Source organism: Buteo buteo, chromosome 16, assembly GCF_964188355.1.
Source record: "Buteo buteo chromosome 16, bButBut1.hap1.1, whole genome shotgun sequence".
In the NCBI taxonomy this organism is placed as follows: Eukaryota; Metazoa; Chordata; class Aves; order Accipitriformes; family Accipitridae; genus Buteo; species Buteo buteo.
The window spans coordinates 17,408,632-17,425,385 of NC_134186.1; the positions used below are offsets into that span (position 1 = coordinate 17,408,632).

Genomic DNA, 16,754 nt, shown 5'->3' on the forward strand with positions numbered 1-16,754 from the left:
GCTAATGATTCTGTCTCTTTTCTAACAGAATGAGTGGTATAATGAAAGCTTCTGGAATCTTTCACTCTTTTGATTCAGTCCCTGTTTGGTGCTTTTTATTTTTATTTATATATATATATGCAAATTATATAAACATATTTATATAAATATTAGAGTGGGGGGGAAAAGGCATCTTTTAGTGATATACCGTGAGCTTTCCTGAAGTGTCTGGACATATAAAGGTGGTTTGCAGCTGGCTAGTGTTTGGATGGTTTGTTTTGTGGTTTTTTTTGTTTGTTTGTTTGTTTTTGGTTTTTTTGTTGTTGTTGTTTGTTTGTTGTTTTTTTTTTAAATTTTTGGCTGGCAATTTGAACTGTTTGGTCTTCTGATCGTGCTGCTGGCAGCAGGGAACCCTGGTGGAAGGTGAGGAGTGGGGATGACAAAACCTCCCTCTTCCACTAGCAGGAAGTTGCTAGTGTAGTTCAACTGTATTGTGAAATACTATCCTACAAATACTTAATCCTAACTGGAATCATTCCAGAAAACTATAGGTTCTGGGTTTAATGGAGTAGTTAACCTGGCTGTATTGCAGTGTTAAATGTTTTGAGAGGAAGAACACAGAGGACTTGCCTTCTTCAGGCTTTCTACCTGGCTCTGGTGAACTGTGTTCCAAACCTACACAACTGACAACAGCACCTGGCTTTGTAGAGAACTGAAATGTAATGGTGAAGGTAGGAAAAGGCTCTTACTGCTGAAAATGGGTCTTTACTTCCTACTTTCAGAATAAGAAAGGTATTAACTTCAGAGACTTTTGACCTTGGCTTCCTGTGGATTCCCAGGGCTCGAACATTGCCAAGTACTTAAAACGTGCAGTAGGAGTTAATATTACGAAAAAGCATGAGAGCTGCTGAAGTGAGGCTTTGTTTTACTGGCTTGTTTGGGCTAAAAAACCTTCTTACTTCATTACGGTAATTGTGTGGGTCCAAATGTCCATAACCAAGGCTAGACAACCTGAAAAGTCCAATTAACGAGCAATTTGTTTGCAACTTGAACTTATTTTAAAGGTTCAGATTTCACATGAATACCTGTACTCTTCTCAAGAGGTTTTTTGCCATAGAATTAGCTTTTTCAAACTGCATTTCAGTTCTTCCAGTATGTTCCTCAAGGAGTTGTGAAGTGGCTTATTTCTTAATAGACTGTAAATGCCCTTAAACATGGGTCTCCTCATAGCCTTTAACCTGAAGTCTGTTGCTGACTGTATTTTAGTTAAGTTTAAGTTACTGAAGTGAAGAGCTATTTTAATTGATTGTAAGTCTTACCCCATTACTGTTCTTACATTTATAAATCAAAAGCTCTTACATTACACCATATATCTTGAGGTGTTCTAATGATTTCATGTGCATGAGAAAAGGCAGTAACTTTACTTCTGCCCCACCAGGGGATTTTTTTGAGTAAACTTTCTTTCTTTTCACTCATAGCTATATTCCCCATTACCTGGGTATATGCATACCTTAAAACCAGATATGTACTTTTTAAAAAATATCATGGACTTCTTGAGGTAAAAACCAGAGCTCATCCTGAAGAGTTTGTGTGAGCTGCTATGTTGAAAACTCTCTGAACCTGATAAAATTTTATGGATTAAAAGATAGTATGTAGCAAATATTTTAAACATTCCTTGAATTGCAAGTGGCCAAGATCGGGAAGATTAAGTACTTGGTGTGTTCATAGTTCTTGCACATATTTACTGTGGAGCAAAAATGAAATCAAGACTCATCGATGCTTGCAGTATAGAGTACATTTTGGAGTCAGACATGTTTCGACTTGAGAAATAGTATAGCCGCCTTCAAAGAATTTTGTAGGTGCTTACTGGCATTAAAGGGCATTAATTCAAGGCATTACAAAGAAGTCTTAACAGACAGTGGAAGTATACGTTCTCTGATCTTGAGTAATGAAAACTGCATCACCAGGAAGTATTGAAGAAGCCAAAGTTTAGTGCATGTACTGCCTAAATCAAGTTTCTGTGTGAGTGTACTTGGTGTTTGGTGTGGTTTGATTTTGAGAAATTTGAGAATTATAAATAGGTGAAAGCTGTTTTAATAAAGTATCAATCTGCTTTTTTTTTAAGGAAAATAGTATTTAAAAAGATGTTCACATGCATTTCAAAATATATATTAAAAAACCTCCACTCATTAGTATTCATGTTGAATGCATGTAACCAGTGCCCACTCTGTCCATAATTCAAGTGTTGAGGCTGCATTAACGCTTTACAAGAGTTATCCTAGCAGTATGTTTAAGCTTGGCAGGATGTTAGCAACGAGGCATGTAATTTTTCAATAAAGTAGTTGTAACAGTTATTCTTTAAACCTCTATGATTTGAACAGAGAGAGCACTGAGAGGCTGCCTTAGTTATGTTTCTTCTAAACTTTCTTTTTCCCAAGCGAATCTGCTGTCTCTGGGTGGATTCTTAGTTTTTTCACAGAATCTTGTAATTATCTGTTTAGCAGTTAAAAACACTCCAGATTTCTACCTGTAAGCCTGAGCTGTTTTGCAAGTCATGCCTCTGGTGCCAAGTTTGAGGGAGAAAAGCAGGGAGATTCTTTCCTGTGCTGCTGTAGCCCCGGTGAGGTTGGCGAAGGTGAAGCTGCTTTGTTATAAGTAGCAATTAGGGGCAGGCCAAAAACTAACTGGCAGGTTTTTTAGGAGTGTTGAAAGGTGTAAAGAGCTGATGGATATTCCCTTTCAGAGCACAAAAGTCAGTTTGATTTCAGTCTTTCATCTTCCTGAGTCTTAGTCTGCTGTGTGACCTGCACAATCAGTGGATGCTCCAGAACCAACATGACTCTTAAATCCTTAATGTGGCTCAGTCCTGCTGAACTGTGGATGAAATCTGTGGAATTCCCTACTGTATGGATATGTAGAGAAACCTAATTGGAAATGAGTGTGGTTATGGATACAAAGTTCAAGTGTTCATTTTGGAAAAACAAAAATTAAAGGTGCATAGACAGAATTCGGGTATGTGTATTGGCCTTCAGATTGAAGGCACTTTATACCCTTTCTCCACTTGCTCGCCCCATCCCAACTCATGTTTCCCAACACCTGTGAGGGAAGCAAAGTTAGTTTTGTCTTTAGGCACTTTGGGTAGTGATCACAACAAAGCCTGTAAAGAAAAGAGCTGTGTTATATTTGGCTATGGGCAATAAGTATGCCCATGCACTGAACACAGATTTCTTAATAGTTTTCTCTTTCCTGATGTGCTCATTCAGTGATGGCTGTATATGGAAGGGCAGGGAGTGGAGAGAGAGAAGAGTATGTGGCTGTATAATAGGACTAACTTATGCTTTGTTTAGTGTTTCCAGACCAAGCACAAGCTCTTGACAATCCTTGCGTTGCATAAAAAAGTTAAGGGGAAGACTTACCTATACTTAACCAAGTCAGATGTTTATTTTTCTATCCTACCATATCTTATTCAAAATTTAAGATTTGTATCTCTTCTGTCTTTGAATTATGGGGGGGAGGGTAATCTAATGGAGGCACTCTGAGGCCACCATGGGTCATTCAAGAACTTTGCATTCTCAATTACGATTTGTGTCTTTAACAGAACCATTAAGATTTGATTAAGCATGTACTTAATCATAAATATCAGTATTTTATGTATATGTAATGCTAGTTCTTCAGGAAGAAATAAAAACTTTTCAACCTTTGTATAAATTTCCAAAGGGTTTATCTTGTATATGGCTCATGGCATCTTTCTTTCACTATAACTTTCTTTCTTCAGCTTAATCCTCTTCTCTCTTTGTGTCTCAGTTTTCACTGTTCATGAAATTATCAAGCGTTTCACATCACTGGATAATTGCAGTAATTGTAGTTACAAATGACATCTGTTTCCCTGGATAGCCATAACAATGCTGGCAGTATACATTAGAGTGGTGGGAAGTAGTGTAAATTGAGGGAAGCATCGTTGATTGCTCACAAGCACTGACTATCTTTTAATTTGTATTTTTGAGAAGATAAGAAGAGATGATCTTACTTCTTGTATAATTAAAAGAAAGTTACTCTTAAAGATTTGTATGAATATGGGATAATTGGAGGAGGATACACCTGGCCTTCTGTAGCATGATAGTGTTTTATTTGTTATCCCTGCAGTCTGCTCTTTATCGGCATAATTTTAGACCTTTGGTCCCCTACTCTCCCCCATGTTCAACACCAAAATTCTTCCTCTTGTTCTACAAAGTGTGACTCTCTATGCCAGCAAAGCATGCTCAATGCTGTCTCAAGCACTTCTGTTGAGAACGATGCTGGGTTGCTGTGGGTAGCTCCTGCAGTCTTTCTGGTACTGTTTGGTGCAGAGGCGGCATTCCCTGTTGTCAACTCACCAGCATCCATCTCCCACTCCCCCAACACCGACCAATTAGACCTGTCTGGAAACATCATGTCCTCGCAAACCACCTGCTCTTGGGGAGGTGTATGTTAAGTATTTAACAAGCTTGTCAAAGGCTATCTAATCAGTGGTGTGCTTTTTTTTTGTTTGGGTTTTTTTGGTGATCTAAGTACATGGGGCTCTGCAAAATACTAAATTTGTTATGTTTTGTTGTGTCTGTTCCTTTATTCTGGAATCCAGTCTGGGTTTAAGTTTACTTCCAGAAGTCAGTTCAGGTTTTTTTTCCTGCATGTTTTCCTTGTTTTCTAGCCAGCCAACTCAAATATTTCTAAAGAAATGACTTGAGTAGTCTCCTTTGTTGTGTGAAAGGAGGTGCTTCAGTTAATCTCTACAGGTGCTGAGGCCCTCACAGCTGCTTTGCTTAATTACCAGATCTGCTGGGTGGGTTAGTTCGGGACTGGGGCCAGGGTAGTGCTTGAGTGAGGTGGCAGGTTACTGCCACCCCTCCTCTAGGAACGTGTCTGTGGTGACATTGAACCTGCTTGTGCTCCTCAAGGCACAGGGACAGAAATGCAGATTAAAACTCCTGGAAATGGTCTCTAACCTCCTCTGCAGCCGGGAGGAGGGTACGAGGTGACACTGTGGACGCTTCAGCGTAGGGTTGGGTGCTGTGTCGCTCTTCTTGGGTAGAAGAGCTGAAGGCAGAGGCTCTAGGATTTCCATGGGTGGCAAAGCAGTGAAGGTTACAAACTGATTTGTGCAGTCAATCATTTAGATCTTAATTCATGGTCTGGGAAACTTGGCTACACCATAAAAGCTGCCTCAGACAGAAAGGTGTCCACTTATGGTCCTACTAATTGGCCAAGGCACTAGAGTTCTGGTCTTAAACTATGGCGCTGACTTTGTCTATGACTTGCAACAAATGCCAGAAACACTCATTTAAACGAAGAAAGCTGTTTAGAAGAGACCTGGGTCAGGTTTCTGTCTTTTTCTGGGTTAAGTATTTCTGATATGATCCATGTGGTGCATAAGGGCTGTAGTTGGTACTGTTATTTGTTCTATGCTCATGTTGAGGACCTGCTACCGGTCGTGAATTGGACTTTACATCTGTTGAGTGGAACAGGAGCAGACAGATGTTCTGGTGAAGTGCAGAGGAAATGAGGAAAAACCTAGAGAAGAGGTGATAGTGTTAGGTAGTCAAAGGAGAAACTATCAAAATAAATAGTCTGTCAAGTAGCACTTACAGCCTAGGAGTTGTCTTGGGATCATATATTTCAGGTATTTGGAAATGTACTCAAGTCTGAAGTTGAAGCTTTGGTGTGTGGCATTCACCAACATGTTTGTTTTAAATTCTAACTTATAAATTATAGCTAGGAAGGATTTTTGGGCTATTTGCAATGCTGAAATTGTAGATGCTATTTAAATCCAGAGCTGGTCTGGAACTTCAGCTGGAGGGTGGAAAACCTTCTATTTCCTTGCCTTCACTGGGTTGAAACCAAAATTTTAAACATGTGGAAAAAATTTAAATAAGCAACTAGTGGCTCTTTGAAACCTTAAGTGTATATTTAGTAAATACAAATGGAGATTATAGACACAGCAAGGATGAATATGTATTTTGTCATGTACCACTCCTTCAACTTACTCATAGTGGTGTGCTTCTACTGTGCTGGGCTGCCTTTCATTGCATGTCCTGCAAGCTTTGTGTAAAGATGAAAGGAAGCACCTTACACAACCAGCCTCTGGACTGCAGCTTATAGCAGCTCTCCATTGATAACATCTGACTTGTCTCTCACCTTAAAACTTCAATGTTGGTGCAAAAGAAAGTAATCCAGTGGCTTTTCAGCTTGTGGATTGTTGATGACCTTACAAAGAATAAATAAGAAAAGCTGCATAAGAGCTGTGAAACTGCACTGGTGTTCTCCATCTTTCTATGTAAGATATCTTTACTTAGTTGTGTTTATTAATTTATGGAATGGGACTCCTGAGGGTGTAAGCAAGTCCAGCTAATGGAGGAATTCCCTCATGTATATTAAAGGCAGCGTAACAAAGGGGAAAGATGATAAACTCAAAGCGGGTTTTCACATGTTCTCCTTGCCAAAAGGCTCAAGTGATTGAAACAATGATTTAGGGATTGCTATTACCCTAAATGGAGAGAGACTGCTAGAGCAGTATTAGGTGTAGTAGTGTCATCGTTCCTGAGCACCACAAGTAGAAACTCCTGCAAAGGTCTGGAGATTGCATTTGAAATACGTTTTTAAGATGACAAGTGTGTGTATAGGAAGGGATTTTGGTGGTGGGTTGCCCAGCTACAAGTGATGTAGGTGGTGTGGGAATGGGGTTTTTGTTGTTGTTCTGTTTTGTTTTGGTTTTTTTACCTCTGCAAAAGGGCTTGCGTCCTTGGCAGGCTTTCCCATATCTGGACTTGATTGCCTCAGCACTCTTAGAAAGAGGAAACCTAGAAAACTTGTTGCATAATATTTTGGGTAAATTGAATGGTTGATGAGACTACTGGGCTTGGCTTCTCATTTCCCTTCTAGAAGTGGGTGGAAAGAGCCTTGATTTCGACAGTGATTAAGGGAGTGGTGTAACAGAAGAGCATATTCAAGTTGCTATCTTCACAGAAGAAATTTAATTTCTTCTAATTATTTCCTGCAGGCAGTGGCCAACTGGTGGAGCCAGCTGAATGAGACTTAGCTCCTCCAATTTGTCATAGAAACTGAAGTGCGCCTGGAAGAGCAGCTCTGACAGCCTGGTCTGTAACGGGTCACCTTAGAGAGTGGTCCAATGTGTTTTGTACCAGCTGGCATCTGAGACACCTGCTTTCTGGTATTTTGGTAGTTTAGTAGGACAACTGCTTTGAAGTGTTAGGACTTGCACATACGGCTTTCCCAAAGGAGACCGCGGCAGCCAGCCCTGGGTATTCAAACACTGCGGTGTGTGCATGCTCCTCGAATTTGTCTGGACTCAGCGTTGGTTTAAAACCAGTAGGTTGGCAGTGGTTTGCATCTGCTGGAATTGCATTCCTATTAGTCTTTTAAGCAGTTCTGCCACAAACTCCTTGACCTCTACAAAGCTACTTTATGCTGATATATGGTCTTGGGCTTGCTGGGGGTGCAGGCACCTTCCCACTGTTGTGGGATAGCATTCCGGAGTAAAGGTACAGCCTCGGGGAGTGTTCTGGGATATGCTCTGCCATCCCTTAATTGTTTTAAACACTGTCTGTACAGCAGCAGTAAGGTCCACTTCTGCTCAGATTGATAAATACTGCGTTGGCTACATCTAATATTTGTAAATCAACCCTGACTGAATAAGGCCTGCAAGCTGTGGTTGACATGCTCCCTGTGGCAAATAGTCCCAGTGCAATTTGGGAAGACTCCTTCAAAACCAGTAGCTATTTCAGCCACATTAGTTTTGTCCAGTGCCCGGAGGTAAACCACAATGCTAATTGTCTTGCAAACCTGTGCTGTGACAACGGATTTGGCAGCGGCAGCTCCATGGGAAGGAAGAAATTGCTCATAAGAGACTTGTTAAATGGGGAAGCTGTGGTATCTGCTCATTCTGAATTTGAGGTGTGGCTGATGCTTGATCAGGGCAACTTGGTTCCTCCCTCAAAAAAGGGAACAAGACTGTGTTCCATGTCTCTGTGCCTAGTCTGGCACTCTTACTTTGTGCGTCGTTTCCATTTAAAAAACAAACAAACCAACAAAACAAACAAAAAAACCCAAACAAAACCCCCAACCAAACAAAAACCAAACCAATAAAGGGTGGAGGGAATCACAGAAATGCCCTGGAGATTACAAAACATGCTGCAGCTCTTGGCCTTTGGACAGAGAATAAGGAAATATAAAAAATCCCTCTGAGATTATTATGCTTTTCTTTTTCTGACTTCTCTCAGTGAAAGGTATTGCCCCTGTTGGATATAAACTTGCTGCTTTAGGTGTTCTACTAATACTGCTGCGTGAGAGTGAAATAAATTGATTCCAAATTCTCCCTTTTATTTAAAACTTGGCATACTTTACCGCTTTATAGATGTAAAGGGTCAGACAGTAACTTTGAATTCTGCAGGACAGAGAAATGAAAGTTGAAGCTGGAGAGGGTTAGAGGGTAACTTCAGAGCATGTGCTCCATCTTCCAAATTAGAAACCTGAATTTCTAGATATACTGACGGCGAGACCATGGTTTAGTCACCTAATGTTTTTTTTATAAATACCACTTTCTGTTTCCTTAATGAAACACAGGATTTAAATTCCTTTCCTTATGATTGTCCCTTCTAAAGTCAGATTCTGTAAATTATTTATTTACACATTTGTATGTTCTCATAAGGGAGTTTCTCTTCCATTTTTCAAAGACTGTTAAAGGCCACAGAAGACTTGAGACCTAATTCATAGTTTATGAAGAAATTAATTCCTCAAAAAGTCTGTTCTTAAGCTCCTGGATAGCACTTTTTGAGTCATGGATGCAGGCAAAAGAAAAGACAAGAACAGTTTTGAAGGCTGTGTTTTTTCCTCTTTAAATCTGCAGAGAAGCAAGGTAAAGGAACAACTTGTAGTCTGAACAGCATCTTCTGGGGCTTGTTCCATGGCAAGATGTTCTGCTGTCTGCAAATTGGCACTCTTCTGCTGGAAGACTTGAAGTTTGTTTCTGTGCTCCATTTAGGAGCCCATGCTTGTTGGTTTGTTTGAATTTGGGCGGGGGAAGATTTGGTTTGGGGTTGTTTTGTTTTGTGTAAGTGGAGTTTTGGAGGGGGTTGGAGGGAGGAGATTGCTTAGGCTGGGTGAATGTTCTAAACAAGGGAGAAACCATTTCTTTTCCAGAAATGAGCAACTTGACATGTGAAACACTGTGAGAAAGGAGTGAATTACAGCATCTCGTGTGTCACAGGTATCTCTGGTGGGACAGATTGCTAGGACTTTATCCTTCTTGGAGAGGAAAAGGGTGGTTTTAATGTTATTGCTGCCTGACGGTAGCTGGTTACACTCTGGTGCCGTTGATGCAGAGTGACTGAGACTACTGTGTAGGTGTATCCCGAGAGGATAGTTTATTCATGTCTGCTTAAAATGCAAAGGAGATGATGTGCAGAGCTGTTCAGTGTCTCTGCTCTAGGGGTCAGCAGTTTTTCAGTATGGTGCCAGAGCTAAAGGAGCAGGTCAACAACAACCTGTACGTACTCTTCCTGTAGCCAACCGCATGACGGTGAGGTTGTGGTATATGAGCATAGGTTATATATAGTATACGCAGCTGGTAAAGTGTGTTAGAACTAGTGATGTGTTCCAGGAAGGCAGCTGCAGCTCAGCTGATGAGCTCTGCTGGGGAGCCCATGTCCATGCTGTTAGACCAGAAACCCAGCGCGAATGTGCACAAGTGGTGGGAGGGAGGCAGCTGGGTGCAGCCAGGACAGAGTACTGCATCCAGCCCTGTAGGCAACTCCAGATTGAAACTGGACAAGAACTAATACAACCACATTAATAAAACTGTGTCTGCAAGAACAGAGTTAACTGTCTTCTGCACTGACAGTGATGTGTCTGGAGAAGGTTACTGGGCTAGTGCTGTAATTTCAGTTATTTCTTTTTTTTTTTTTTTTTTTCCCCTACCGTGACATCTGTTAACTTGACTTTGGTAAGTTTAGAGGAACAGAGTGGTATCTTGTTGGTATCTTTGAATTTGTGTGATGGGAAAGATGTTTCAGTGAGAACTATTAATTTTGACATGAATAGGGAGATGCACCCTGGTTTTGGTGATACCTGCTTAATGCAAGAACAATACCTGCCTTCTTTTTTTTTTGCTTCCTAGGAGCCAATATGTAGTTTTAAATATGTAGTTTTAGTTTTCCTATTTCCTTACTGGCTTACAGAACTGAGTAACATATGCAAGTAGTACTCCTTCAGTTACTGTGGTATTCATTTGGGTGCACACATGCCCAACGTGCTTGATTTCTGAACAGTCAGGGTAGTACTCATCCCCGGTGGCTGCTGCATTGAGCATGGGGGGGGAGGAATTTGATCAGAGTTTGGATTTGTTATGCTGAAGTGTTTTAGTTTTGGGCGAAAATAACACTGCTATGACTGCATGCAAGCTACACATTCATCCTTTGAACTCTGAACTCATTGTCTTCAGATAGTATTGTTACCCCAGTATTTGATACCAGGTCACCCAGTCTCTAGAAAGATGTACCAGAGTGTGCTTTGCTCTGCAGTTCTGGTGATAACAGACTGGCAGTGTCTGGTGAAGCCTTGGGCTTAGGCAATGGGTGACACGTATCTTATTCTGCTTTCAGGAGTTGTCTTTTTGGAGGGTGCGTGTGCTTACAGTCAGTAAAACCAGGAGAGAAATGCTGGGAACAAGGATGACACACTAAACTTTATACAGCTTACAAACTTAAGTGCCAGCAGCATGGAGCTGTTTATAGAAATTATTATAAAACTGCTAGAGAATTCCAGAAAGAGCTGAAAAAATCCTGGCACTTCCTAGAAGTTACTGCCTCTGGGAACAGGGCAAGAAATCCTGGAAACTTTTGAGAATTCAGAAAAACTTCTAAACCTTACCATAAGTTCAGAGAAACTTAGCACTTACTGGAGACCTTAAAAGCTGTTAGAGACTAAAACTTTCTAGGGAATCCTGCTGGGAAATTCCAGGAGTTAAGAGAATTCTCTAGAAAATGCTAGAAATTCTGTAGGAATCCAGTAAATTCAGTGACTCTTCTAGTAATTTCTACAATTTACGAGTGTTTACTAGGAATAGAAAAGCCGTTACCTGTGATCTTTCTGGATAGTGGCAAGCGGTTATATACAGGTAAAACCTGCTCATCTTCCCTAAGCTGCCAAGCATCCAGTTTTAGCATCTTACTTGATGAGTGTCCTATATGTGCTTGTCTTACACACAAACTTGTTTTATTTTCTGCAGTCCTATTTTGTTACGGATTATGATCCAACGATTGAAGACTCCTACACCAAGCAATGTGTCATCGATGAAAGAGCTGCGCGCTTGGACAGTAAGTAGCCTGGCTAAAGCACAGTACTAACAGCCTGCAGCTGTTGGTGCCAGTGCTGGCATCTGTATGCATAAAATGTAATGCAGGTAAACAACTGTGCAGCATGTGGTTTTTATGTAAGTGTGTGGCTGATAAAAGCTGCCTACCTTTGTTTTATTAATGAGATACCCAGGATTTGAAGTGCTTATGCCTTATTTATGTGTGTCTCAAGTAAATTGGATGTTTTTTTGAAGAATTATTCCCAAAGCCTTAGTGCCTACAAAACTAGAAGAATTTACGTAACTCCTGGCAGTTACCTGTGTGACATGGTGGAATGAAAAACACATTGCTTGGCTGTTGTGTGCTGCCTCTCCCAAGTGCAATATAAATGTTTTGCTTTAAAAGCTTCAGTTCTCCCTTGTCAGTGATTTCTTTAAGGACAAACCAGCAACCTTCCCAACCCCCATCCCTAAGTCCTCTCTAAGCATTTTCCAGCTGTTTCAGCTGGTTGTTACTTAGCAAAAGTCCACCAAACTTTCTTGTTCAGTTTGGTTGGTTGGTCTTGAATTGTTCAGTTGGTCCAAGAATTTGTTGGAAATCTTAGCAAAAATCCAATAGTATCTGTGAAAAGTGATTTCTCCTTAATTACAATATATAGGAGATGTTCTCACAATATTCTGTTAGGAAGGATTTTTTTTTCTTGATCTATACTCTAGGAACATGAACTATAGTAATTGGTGTTTTGCTTATGTTCAGTTCTGGATACAGCAGGACAAGAAGAATTTGGAGCCATGCGTGAACAGTACATGAGGACAGGGGAGGGTTTTCTGCTTGTTTTCTCAGTCACTGATAGAGGAAGGTAAGCCTGATGTCAAGTTATTAAAACAAGAAAGTTGTAATTAATCTTAAATTGCTACTTATCCTTTATTGAAACAATCTCAAACAGAACCATTACGTATGCGTGCACTCTTAGATTCTGTGGTGTGATGCTCTTTCAGCCCTGATGAAAACCCATTTTAAACCAATCGCTGAAAGTATCTGTCTCTTGCAATAGTTGACTTGCAAGTATACACAAAAAAATGACAGCTCTATTCAAGCACTTCATTACAGTCCAGAATACTAGTTTCCTGGAAGTGATAGAAATTTAAACTAAGGGCAACATGCTATCAGTTCATCGGTCTGATCAACTCTTAGAAATATCCCCTTGCTGTGTGGTCATCAATGCTGAGTGCCTGGCTCTGGATTTCTGAACAGGTGTACCCGGTTCAGGGTATGTCTCTGCAGTCTTTGGCAGGCAGTCCTTCCTCTGATTACTCCCAGGAATTGACTGGAACCTGCATAACTGATTGACCGCAGAGTTGAGATGAAACATACCTTCTTAGAAGCTCACGGAGCTTGGTCAGGTAGCTCCTGATCATTGTGAGAGTAGGAGACTGCTGTGTATATACAAGCAGTCGCTTAGCATTTTGGCTGCGATCTTCCTCCACTGAGCCTATCAGATATGTAGTAATAAAGGAGAAATACTCAGGGATCTGTCCTTCCACTTGTTTCAAGTTGCAACAGAAGAGCAATCAAGTGACAAAATTTTGTCTGTTCCACCACCACCACCCCACCCCCCTGCCCCTTACATATTCAGTCTAGGCTCTAATAAGCTACTTATCTTATGAACAGCTCTGTAATGAGAATTAAGATAAATATTCTATGGAGCATGATCATGTTTCTGTTGGACCTGTACCTTACACTTAAGAATGCAGCGAAATGTATAAATTCTCTTGATGTACTGTCCAGAATAGACTCTTAGACTTCTGTCAGAGATCTGCATCTGTAAATTTCAGACATACTGAGCACTTGTGTTAATGTAAATATTTTTGCTGCAGAGGAGTGTAGATTTTTTTTGAAGTAGTCGCCTGAACTCCTTGGTTTGTCTAAAAATCTTAAGTGTTTCTCTGTTCTTCTGGCTAAGGGTCTGCCTTGATTTTAAGCAGGTCTGGACACATTAAACCTGTATATTGCTGTCCTCTCTGAAGTCCCTCATACTTCTGAAGAGCAGAGTTTTCATTTACCTTGCCTATCAGTGAAGTAACTGCTAGGGATGTCTGTCCCTTGTGTGGTAGAAAGTAATTCTGTAGCCAAGACAAAATCTACACGACTTAGTTGGTAACTTTCAACTCTTCCTCCAGTTGCTACAGTCTTCTGAGCAGAGCACTGAACCAGCATACCTAGATGGAGGTCCAGCTGTGCTTAGTGGCACACTTCCTTCTAATTCACCTTCCCTCTCATAATTGCTTTGTGTAGATGAGGTGGATTGGCACTGTCATATCTGACTACATAATTTTTTTTTTTAATGCAGCTTTCTCACTGATGATCATCTTGCTTTTAAATTTTAGTTTGCAAATCTGAGTGTAAATGGCTTCATATGCCTGGGACTAAACATGGTGCTTGGCAAGTCTGCTCCAAAGGATGTGTAATTGTCTGCAAGCATCCATGCTGAAGCTCCTTATGTAGTGATGTAGCTTTAACAGTGTTTACTTGAAAGCAGTGCTTTTTTTTTTTTCTCCAAAAATCCTTGTTTAGACCAGAATTAGCTTGTTAATATACTATCCTTGGAGAAGCTTTCTGCTTTGCTCGCCTTCCCTTAAGCACTGCTGGAATATTCCTTACTGAACAGCATCAATACCTGATATAACTTATTTGCTAACTGGAAAGCTTTCTGATCATTTAGCTTTGCCATTTTTTGGTTCTTCAAGAAATAACATTTTCCAGCTTTGATAGCTTCCCCCAAAATTCCTAGACGTAGCTGTGGAGGTTGCCAGCTGAGATTGTTCACCAGGGTCTGTAGACCGTAGTTTGAATATTCTAGCCAGAGCTGAACTCCAAAGTCAATATTTGTAAAATGGACTGTAGTAGCTTGATTCTCTGCAACACATGGGCAGCTGGGTCCCTCTAGATTGAGACACAGTAAGCATTTTGCTTACCCTGCAGCCCCACCTAAGTCCAGTGCATAGCACACTGCTAACTTGAGGATTCTTTTAGTTTGAGTGTTGAATGATTCTCTAACTGGTCATGCTGTGACAGTGGACTCTGGAGTGCCTGCAGCTGTCTGTGCTTGTGTGGCATGACAGGGCAAGTCCAAATAGGTGACTCATCATTTCTGAATTTCTACAGAACCTGAGAATCTATGAATTAGTACACTGATACTCTACTTCTATTCTTTTACAGTTTTGAAGAAATCTATAAGTTCCAGCGACAAATTCTTAGAGTGAAAGATCGCGATGAGTTTCCTATGATTCTAGTTGGTAATAAAGCAGATCTGGACCACCAAAGACAGGTAATTCATTTGCTATTAGTTACTGCTCACTTTCTAGAAGAAAGTTTACAGTTTTCCTCCCCAAAATAGAGTGGGAACAAGAAACAAATGGAAAAAAAAAAATCTCATCATGCTAACTAATTCCAATGCAAGAAACACAACTACACTCAGTTTCTATACTTGAAGAATCTTAGAAGCATGATGGCATTCCACATACAGCACATGTTCTGGCTGACTCAGTGGGGTTATGTTGAGACCAAATCTATTCACATCTACTTGAGAGTTTTCTGTCATGACTTGATTACTCAGGCATGAACGTGTCTAATTCCTCTGTTCTGTTACTCACCATAGCATGCTGTGCCAAGCAGAGTGCATTCCAGCACTAGCTCTAACGATCCTGAGACTTCAGTGCTGTTGCTTTTACCGTTCACTGCTGTTGTGTATAAATGAGTAGCCGTTCACTGTTTTCTGTTTGGCCACTCATCTTCTGCATAAGTGACTTAAAGCTTTAAAAGTTGGAAGTACAGCAACACAATTACTGTCATGTTTATGTACCTTAAAGTTTTAAAACTAGTAGATGTCAACCTCACCTCTAGTTGTAAGAGAGCTTAAAAGATTTGGTTTAGAATGATTTGAAGAAGATTTAAATTTGTTTTCCCTGTTTACTCTTGATTTTTCATGAATCAAATTGATTTGAGCTGAAATGAAAATAATCTTACTACATCAGCAGGAAAGGAACAGGCATCAAACTTATTTTCTTCTTCAGCAGCTTCTGAAATAAGTTTACTGTTTTCTCCTGAGACAGTAAGATGACCCTTAAAGCTTGGTAGCAAACACATGATTGATTTTTATCTGAGAGTAAACTAAATATTACTAAAATTGCTATGGTTATTTTAAGAGTTTCACAAGGAAAACACAGCTTTAAACAACAAGATATTCTCAGATTTGTGTCCCAGGACATGACTTAATTTTCTGTCCACAAGTGCTTACATAGGTTTTGTTCTTTGTTAAATAAAATCTTTTCTCTGTTAAAAAACAGTGGCTGGAACAAGAAGAAATTAGGTTCAAAACAAAGAGTTTAGTGGGTTAGTATGTTGTTGTTGAAGGAGTTTCTCAAATACAACATAAACCCTTCAGTACAAAAAAGTCCCTGTTGAGTATGCTTCCTTGATTGTCACAGCCTCTTTACCCCAGAACCTGTGTAGAAAGATCATGATAAAATTAAAACCTATGCAGAAAGATACTGTCTTGAAAGAAGTTTTCACAGAAGTAGCTCACAAAGTCATCAGAAGTACCTGTGTGTGCTCACATGTGCACAGAACTATCAGCCTACCCCTGAGACAGAAGTGAAACTCTTTCACTCTTCAGTTACCGTCATGCCCCCATCAAAATTCCCAAGTATAGCCTTGGAGGTCCTGGAACACAATGTACTTTATCTCACGCACAAATGTTGGCATGGAAATCATGTAGGTGAAACTGAACTGTTCTGCAAACTGATTGCTGAAGGACAAACATCCAGATGCTTTGGGAGGGAAGTAACATCATTGCTGTCACCCGAGTTCTCAGAGGATACCTGCAAATGTAGTTCATAATCCTGTAGATCCATTTCTAGAAACAATTCTGAACTTTGGTCTCTGTCTTCCACCCTCCTAATGTTATGACACTGCATCTGTTTCTCCCTTAAAGGTAAAAGAGGTGCCTGTCACCTGTTCTCCTGCTAGTCCCTCTGCACCCGATTCCTAGCTGATTTTTCAGATGATGATGGGCTGGTCCATGTTTGAGCTCAAAGTAGCTGTTTTCAAATTGCTTAACTTCAGTTTTGCTGCTTATATCTGAACACAAATAAGAGCGTATGTCCCCAAAAGCTCCTTTTGCTTTTTATGGCTATATTAATTGCCTTAATTGATAAGGTGCTGAGGAGCATAATGTTTGGTGCTATCACTCACACAGTTTACATGCAAATTGGTGGATTTGTGACTTCCATCATAACTTGGGGCTTAGACAGCTGTAACTGAAAAAGCACTTCCAGGATTGCTGAAACAGCTACTTGTGTGTTCTTAACTCTTCCCTGCCCCTTCCCCTGCACATGGCGTGTTTCAGTTGGCCTTAAGTCAGCCTGAAGG

At 40.3% G+C, this 16,754-nt stretch overlaps 1 protein-coding gene across 3 annotated transcripts in view; it reads left to right on the top strand.

Annotated features, from left to right (window-relative positions):
• Positions 1–16,754, top strand: part of RRAS2 (RAS related 2) — a 45,669-nt gene that overhangs the window by 20,910 nt on the left and 8,005 nt on the right. For 2 of the 3 annotated variants that reach the window (XM_075048026.1, XM_075048024.1), the window contains exons 2-4: positions 11,258–11,345; positions 12,081–12,183; positions 14,544–14,652. In XM_075048026.1, coding sequence (XP_074904127.1) covers positions 11,258–11,345; positions 12,081–12,183; positions 14,544–14,652 — 300 coding nt within the window. Of the gene's footprint in view, positions 1–10,530; positions 11,147–11,257; positions 11,346–12,080; positions 12,184–14,543; positions 14,653–16,754 lie in introns of those variants that run through there. The other variant, XM_075048027.1, reaches the window with a different exon arrangement.